Consider the following 8,933-nt stretch of genomic DNA (forward strand, 5'->3'; position numbering starts at 1 on the left):
GTTTTCAATCACGTTTAAAAACATGCAGCTTTGTGCAGTTGCAAAAAGGGGAAAGTTGCGCTCTGAGGTAAATACTATAAGGTTAAGTTACAAACCAATAAGTAAGACCATTTTGGTGTGAGGTCACATGGGTGACTGACCTAAAATGAATCTCAGATAGCAAACCGTCTATGCCCTGTTAATGCCCATTTTCAAAAATCTCTCTGATGAGTAACAGTATCAAGTACAAATATTCATTGATATTGTCTTAGATACTTCTCTTCACACAGTCCTTTTGTTTATTTTTTCTATGTTTTTTTTTTCTCCCCTTTTTTTAATTTCCTAATTTGAAAGGGAATTGCCTTTCTTTATTTTCATTTTTCACACTGACATGTTCATTTTTAACCTCAGGAAACAATCTATGATTATTTTAAAAAACATCTCTTCGCTATCACGTAGAAATCTTCATTGGTATTGATCCCAGGGAACTGTACAAGCTCTCTTCACAGACTCCATTGTGTTTCTTCTTTTATTTAATTTTCTTTCTTTCTTCTGTTTTACTAGAAAAATCAGCTTGATGGGAGATCTACGGAGTTGAGGAAGGAGGTCACGAGACAAGAGAGGGAGCTAGAGAGCGACTCGTACAAGAATGCCGAGAAAAACTACAATGATATGATGATCAAATGTAGGGTGAGTGGATTATCATGTGCTGTTAGTTTGGAGTAGTTTAGGATAGCTATAATGAATGTTTACTGCATTTGAGATTATTGCTGTCACAATACACATTGTAGGGGTCTTTAAATTGTTTTTTTAAATTTTTTATTACAATTTAAATCAAGTTAGTCACTAATTTAATGAAACCTGATTTAGACGAGAAGAAATAATACATTTTTGGGGTGTGTTTGTGAACCCTGTTAAAAAATCTTTACCATTACAAACAAGTTTGTGATTGTAATATTGACTAAGAAGTTTGTAATGTTAAGCATTTATTTTCTTTATGTACAAACAAGTGTCACTGTATTTTCAATTTAATTAATTTCAATGAATGATTTTGTTTTTTGATTCTTACAGACAACAGAGATTGCCAACAAGGATTTGGACAAATACTACAATGCTCTAAATAGGTAATAAGAACTTAGAAGAAAATGAGATGGAAATGAAGTAAATTAAAGACTTTATTTAGGATAAAGGATAGATTGAGGATTAGATCACTGCTCTGTAATATAAAAATCAACTTACAATCAGTCAAACAAACAAAAATATATCTCCAATATTGCTGCGATTTATTATATCTTAAAGTGCATTGTATCTATAAGATCAAATTAATCTTATGTTACTGTTTTTATTGTAATGTTACATTTGATTGAAGGAGATGCATGAATAATTAATCATCATTTTTTATGTGACATGGCCCTGTATGTATTACAAATATCTAGCAAAGTAAAGAAGTAAATGTAAATTATTCTTATATCAGATGGAAACACAATTGACCAATCCTTTGAGTACCTGTCCATCTCTGAGCTTTTAAGCCGTTGCTAGTGTGTGGATTCTGTATTAAGCCCGGCTATGGAAACAAGAGAATGCATTGGAAGGAATGACTCTATTGTGGTCTGTCCAATGTGAAACTTAAATGTGAACAATTTATGGAAAATAAGAGTAATAGTTGTGCCATTTTCACATGGTGTAGTTATGTTATGTTTGTTTGTTTTTCGTGCAGTGCTATCAACACTTATCACAGTCAGAAGATGTCAGAGATCAACAAGATTGTACGAGATCTGTGGCGCATGACATACAAGGGAAGCGGTAAGAACTTGAGGGCTTCTTGGAGTTTGTTTGTAAAGTGAAGATATAGGCTTTCAGATATGAATCATTAAGCTATGGCTTTTTTTTAAAGCATGTAAATAAAAGGCAACTACATGTACACCTGTACATGCAGCAAAGTTCCTATGCATATTCATCTGAGCTCTCTGTTATAAGATACAGAAATGTGTAGCTTATTACACTTCACGTCATCTGATCATTAAAAAAACAGCAGTTTACCGCATCAGATCTTAATGAGGCTTAATTGGTACGACATTGCATTACAGCATTTCACCAGCAAAACTAAGTTCAGCCAACAAAATTTGATTTCTACTTCTTATGAATTCATTGTTTAGTTAATAGTGCACCTACATTAGATTAAAATGTTTGAAAATACTAACCTGACTACATTTCTACAATGAAAAGTCATTTAATCTACAGTTAAACTATTCGTAAAAATATTACATCTTGCTGCAAAATAGTTTTCAATTTGTATGGAAAAAATATTCGTTTTTTGCAAGTGCAAGCATCAATGACTTAAACCTTTTTCATATAACATTACAATGTACAATCTCATTCTTTGATGCACCTGCTTGTTTGCATGATGCTTGAACTAAATGTATGGCAGGCCATTCATGCCACTGGTTACTCTCACCATTGGTCTCCCGATTATGATCTTTAGATAATATTTTTTCCTTCAATAATGAACTATCAAAAAAGGTAAATTCTGTAGATTTGTGACCATGATTTGTACGTCCATTGAGAAACCAATGCCAGGAATGTTTAGAGGAACTTGTGGCATGAACGGCCTGCCATAGTTCAAGTCCAACTTAGGTGGATCTGTAATAGTCTTGATGAAACACCCCACTGGTTACCATTCTCTGTTCCTTTCTCTGCTAGATATTGACTTCATTGAGATATGCGCTGATGATGAGACGGGAGCTTCTACCACTCAACGGAGGCAGTACAATTACAGGGTTAGTATATCTACAAGGTCACGTCGCCTTGTCCCTATATATGTAGCGCATGAATTTGATAACAGTCATCGTAGTATGTTCACATGTTCATAACTTACTTTGCCATTTTACCGGTGCGTGGCAGACTATCTGCTTTGTGCTCTATCTATAGCAACAATTTTTTATACAATTTTAGCCTGATTTAAGTATGATTTTCATGTTTCACTTTGAATGGCTGACACCTATTCCCCATCCTACTGTAACAACTTGAAGTACACTACTTGAATAGTGTACATGTAGATAGGAATCCAAAGTCTTTCTTATTGATAATAATATTCTACATTTGTATAGCAATTGAAAATACCTCTTTCATGTCTCTAAGTGCTTTAAAGATATACGGTACATGCATTATTACCCTTTTTATCGACCATCTTGGGGGAAGGAGGGGATCCATAGTTTTTCTTTTTGTCTACTATGTAGTAAAATTGTTAGGAATAATGATATTATTTGTTTTTATATTATTAGGTTGTCATGGTGAAAGGAGACACAGCTCTGGATATGAGAGGAAGATGCAGTGCAGGTCAAAAGGTCATTCAAATGTTTCTTCTATGCCCTGTCTAATAAACAGTTGCGATCTATTCAAATCTATCCCAAACTTGATATCAGCCCTGTCTAATAAACAGTTGCGATCTATTCAAATCTATCACAAACTTGATATCAGCCCTGTCTAATAAACAGTTGCAATCAATTCAAATCTATCACAAACTTGATATCAGCCCTGTCTAATAAACAGTTGCGATCAATTCAAATCTGTCACAAACTTGATGTCAGCCCTGTCTAATAAACAGTTGCGATCAATTCAAATCTGTCACAAACTTGATATCAGCCCTGTGTAATAAACAGTTGCAATCAAATCAAATCTGTCACAAACTTGATATCAGCCCTGTCTAATAAACAGTTGCAATCAAATCAAATCTGTCACAAACTTGATATCAGCCCTGTGTAATAAACAGTTGCGATCAATTCAAATCTGTCACAAACTTGATATCAGCCCTGTCTAATAAACAGTTTTAATCAACCCCCAATTCTATCTCAAACTTGATATCAGTTACAACTCTGTACTAAAGAGATAAGAGTTTGGAAGTTTACGATTTATTAGATAGCTCTTGCAATTAAAACAGATCAATCACAACTCTTTGTCAGACAGGGTCCTGGTCAAAATAATTGGAAGGGATGATATGAGAAACAGAGAAATTGTTCTTATTATTCTTGTTTGCAGTTTTATTACACATTCCAAAAGACAATGAGGTCATCTATGTTTCAATATATACACCTACATATATGTGTGTACTGTACCTTGTAAATAAACATGGCAATTAATCTGATGCATGATTTTCCATGCATGTAAAATTATATTTATCAATATCCCATGTTAAGTTTTACTCCTATATCTGCTGAAATTTTTGTTTTGATAATTTGTTTGATCATATTTGTTTCAGTCACTGTTTTCCAGTACAGTCAAAACTGTCTTAGTGGCTTAGGCCACCTGTCTGTAGTGGTCACATATATTTCCTCCCTCTAGTAGGACAATTTTGTTGAAGAACCTGTCTACAAAGGCCAACTGTAAAGAGTGGTCACTTTCTTTGTTTCCACTTGGTGGCCTTCATAGACAGGTTTGACTGTATTTGAAATTGGCATGAATTATAAAATTGTTTTTACCTCCTACCACAGGTGCTCGCTTCTCTCTTGATACGGCTTGCCCTAGCAGAGACGTTCTGTTTGAGTTGTGGAATCTTAGCGCTAGATGAACCCACTACAAACCTTGATAGAGACAACATTGAGAGCTTGGCACATGCACTTGTAGAGTAAGTCTTTGTCCTCTCGTTGATCTGTCTCTTTCTACAATCATTTTTACACTGTTTGACTAAATTTTACTTTTTATGCAATCTGCTTTTAACCTAATACCAGTCCTGGGTTTTAAAATGTAGGTATATGACCCGATGGAGTTCATAAGTGTGGTATTCTGTCTTAAGAAGTTTAAGATGAATAATTAAACAGTATACATGAATAAGCTTCAGTGAAATTTGAGGCCCTGCAGTTCATTTAAAAACCTTAGGGTTTGCCAAATATCAGTCTTCTAAGCCCTTGTGTGCCATATGCATATTAAACTAGTTTTCTGCCTCTTGTGTTTGTTTCATGCCTTCAAAAGTTTATCATTAGACCAGTTCACGGTTAGCATATGTCCCAAATGACCCTGAAAATCCACACATCTTTAAAACATGAAGACGTCCCACTTTGTACATTTTGAAATAATCACTCCTACAGCGATGAGAATGTTACATAAAAAGCTTTTGTTTCCCCCTTTTCAAAGAATGCTCCCACCTGTGAATCATGCATTGCACCGCTTGTGCATACTTGAATTATGATTACATAACTTTCATGAGCACATATCCAGTATTTTTTCTCTGTGTATTTCACAATTTGGACTGCAATGACCTTTATCTGCTCATCTGAATTGGCTTATTGTTCTCTATATTTCATGCCTTCTTGCCTTGCAGCATCTTGAAGAGTCGAGAGAACCAAAGGAACTTCCAGCTGCTGATCATCACTCACGATGAAGAGTTTGTTGAGCTGCTTGGTCACTCAGACTACACTGATAATTACTATCGAGTCACCAAAAATAACGAGTACGTATTCTGAACATTGAGCTAAATATACAATGACACTCAAGGATCTAGCTGAAACTATTCGCAGCGAAGGAACATCGGGAGAATAGTACTTATGATGTTCCTGAGTGTGAATAGTTTTAGCTTGTTCCGAGAATGAGTCATCGTATATTTGATTTATATCCCTTCCATCTGTATCATTCCTTGTACACTTCTGTAATACCATGTACCATACCCACATACAAATCACATTCAGAAAAGAAGTAAAAGAAAATTGCACAGCTCAAGTGAAACATTGAACGATGTAAATATGTTTAGCTGGTACTAAATAGGTACTGCAGTTACTTCAACAGTGTAAATTGCATGGCTTGAGCACTGTGACACCGCGGGAGTTGCCCATGCGGAGGCATTTGAACTCCTGTACTCTCGCTGACTTTTACCATTTTTTGGGGGGGTGGGGGCGGGGAAATGAATAGTTCACTTTTTACTGAGAAAAGGTGAACTATTCGTAACGGCAGCAATAAAAAATGAACTATTCGGCAGGAAATGTCTTTTCTAGTAAAACTATTCTTTTTCTTGTTGTGTACACTCCTAATGCAACAATCTTACGATAAGAGATATAATATCCTTTGTTGCTTCATTTGAGATGACTTGGAAGTCTGTTGGATGTATTGCCTTGCAAGATGAAAATGGGACTCAATTTTCTACAATATGATAATTTGAATGCACTTGTGTGACACTAGGATAATTTAACATAGCATCTAGATTGTTACAAAGACAAAAAGGATACATTGTAGTTCATGCAGGGGGTAATAGACCTTGGAATGAAACAAAATGAAACTGAGCCAACAAAATGAGGAAGAGGTGAAGAAAAAAAACTGCAATATTTTAAAATGCATGAAATTATGCTTGGAAGTATTGTTCTATGTGTTCTACTTCTGAAGTATTATAACTTTTGTATTTATAACATGAAGATCAGAGTAGACACTCTGTCAAGTGTCAAGCAACCAATATCTTACTTGAACACTTGCAATTTTCATCTGAATGCTGTCAGTACCCTTATTTGGTCTTTGGAGATATTTTGCAAGATAATGCAGATGACCATATTACTGTGTCTTCCTGTCAAAGTAATATGATTCTCTTAGATGAATAGCATTATTTGTTTTTTCATTTCAGTTACAAGTCAACTGTCGTGAAGTATGACATCGCCACTCTGCAAGCAACACAGCCGGTTTAGCTACTTGACCCAACAATAAAATGAAAATCTGCTTTCTGCGAGTAAATCCTTCCATAAAGTACGAAGAATTTCTTGTTATAGACTGAATGAAATAACTTTTCATTGTAACATTCCTTTTGAATGCAGAATCAACGTAGATTCTAAGATTGTGCCAAGTGTGATTGCACAAGATCTCTTCATTAGACTGTCATAGCATGTAAAAAGTGTGGGCAGTTTCAGGCAATTTAGTGTGATGACAACTAGAGAATGGTAGATTTAGAGCAGTCTGGGCTCCATAAGGGGTAAGAAGGAAATACCTTTTGAAGATAATTTGAAGATACTTTGTTAAATATCAAGTAGTGCACTTAGTGTATAGATGCCTCAAAGGGGCTGTTAGGTTTGTAACAATGTCAAAGAAGCAGTAGTAAAAATAATGAGTACAAAAGCCCATGGATTTACGTGGAAGTACGTACAATTTTTTTCCATCTTTCAACCTTCTAGGTTTGTAGGTCATGTGGACCTTGTAGAAGAGATACATTCAAACTACTTGTATGTTCTCAAATATCCACTTATTTATGGTTCATGAGAATTGAGGCCAAAATAGAGATAAAGTGCTGTAAAGATTTTTCCATTAGAAATGGTATTTTCATGTATTATGTATCTTTTCATTATGTAGAAAAAAGAGTGATGAGACTGTAGCGATGAGACCATACCTGATAGTCTTGTACCATTGGATGGTAATCTTTGATTAATCCATTGTAGAGAACCTGGTACCCGTCTTACAGATAGATGTAGATGATTGAAATTGATGGTAACTCAATATTAATCAAACCACCTATGTGCTCAAGGGATTAGAGAGTTTGAAATTGTGTGATTGCTTGGAGGACTTGCAGTCAATCCAGATTAAACACAACTCGTACTAAGACTGGGCCTAGATTTGTATATTGAGGGATGAAATTCATCTCTATGTAAACCATCCTGTTCCACATTCCTCTTTCATGTGTCTTGTCTGTTAGCCATGTCATGAAAAGCAACCCATTTAAGAGCCGGTACAACTATAACATGTACATGTATGGCTATGTAGCTGTATTTCTAAATATCCAGCCTGATGTTAGTTCACAAGTACCATTTTAAGTGATGATTTTTTGTTTTTGTTGAATAACTTGGTAGAAAGTTATGTAGGATTGTAGATTTTTTTAGTCAATTTGTATGCGTTTGTTTTTTAAAACTTTGAAAAGAAAAAAGTTAAAATAAGTGTGCTTTGTTTAGTAAGATGAAGTGTAGTTTGAGATTGTGCTAATTCATGTGCCAAATTTCGTTTCCCTGGAAGAAAATTTTGAGGGAAATTTCATTCCTTATCTGCTTCGGTCATTGAATGGAACTGATATGGGTAGTACAGTGGAACCTTATTACAACTCTGTGGGACCAAGGAAATTGCAAGTATTCTTCATAGATACAATGAAAAGTGAAAACCCTCTGTAAAGTTCATCATACCTTTCCCTTTTTTTGAAAGCAAGAGTACATGTTTAAAACAAAATAATGTGTAACACTTCTTTTTGAAATGATGAGTTTATTCGTAATAGCACTGATTTGTATTTGTATTTGTTCAAAAACATACAAAGGTATAATTTACACGACTTTTTCTTTCTAAAAATCACTACTTCCATTATGTTACATGTACATATTTATAAGTGCTTTATTAAAGCATGTGTTAAGTACTGATATATGAATGTTACTATGAGAATATATACACAGAATCTATTATGTCAAGGCACATATAAGAGTGATCATTTGATAGCATCTATCCTACTTTGTATTAAAGCTTTCCATCTTCATGCAGCTAAAATACCTGTAATGGTAAGGTATAATTATATTAAACAGAAATTAAGCTTTTAGAAAGATGCCAAGTTTTGGACAGATAAGTGAAGGAAAACTGTGCGCTTCCATGTTAATAAATAAGTTTTATTTCAATGATACATATGCCTGTCATACATCTTTCTTTTTTTATTCACGAGAGCTTTTTTTCTTCAAATTTTTGATCAAATAAAATAAATTGCCAAGCATTTTTGTGTATTATTTCCTTTTTACAAAGTATAGTTTGAAAGTTGTGTCATGAGCTTGACAAGGTACACTGTACCATTACTGCAAATTCACAAAATAGTAATCCATGGTAATAATTAATTTGTTGTGTATCATATCATACATGTATGTTTATACAGAGAATAAACAAAATACTTCATTCTGTAAACTTTGAAGTTGACATTTCTAAACTGTACACATACTATGGAATAAACAAAATATTGGCAATTCATTGAA

General features: G+C 34.3%; 1 protein-coding gene across 1 annotated transcript in view; it reads left to right on the top strand.

Annotated features, from left to right (window-relative positions):
* Positions 1-7,995, top strand: part of LOC581691 (DNA repair protein RAD50) — a 37,312-nt gene extending 29,317 nt beyond the window's left edge. The window contains exons 33-40 of the mRNA XM_030981184.1: positions 544-669; positions 1,051-1,103; positions 1,697-1,782; positions 2,680-2,756; positions 3,261-3,323; positions 4,467-4,600; positions 5,294-5,422; positions 6,578-7,995. Of these exons, the coding sequence (XP_030837044.1) occupies positions 544-669; positions 1,051-1,103; positions 1,697-1,782; positions 2,680-2,756; positions 3,261-3,323; positions 4,467-4,600; positions 5,294-5,422; positions 6,578-6,638 (729 nt within the window). The 3' untranslated portion in view covers positions 6,639-7,995. The remainder of the gene's footprint in view (positions 1-543; positions 670-1,050; positions 1,104-1,696; positions 1,783-2,679; positions 2,757-3,260; positions 3,324-4,466; positions 4,601-5,293; positions 5,423-6,577) is intronic.
* Positions 7,996-8,933: the final 938 nt, after the last annotated feature.

Source organism: Strongylocentrotus purpuratus, unplaced genomic scaffold (assembly GCF_000002235.5).
Source record: "Strongylocentrotus purpuratus isolate Spur 01 unplaced genomic scaffold, Spur_5.0 spur5_scaffold_11, whole genome shotgun sequence".
NCBI lineage: Eukaryota > Metazoa > Echinodermata > Echinoidea > Camarodonta > Strongylocentrotidae > Strongylocentrotus > Strongylocentrotus purpuratus.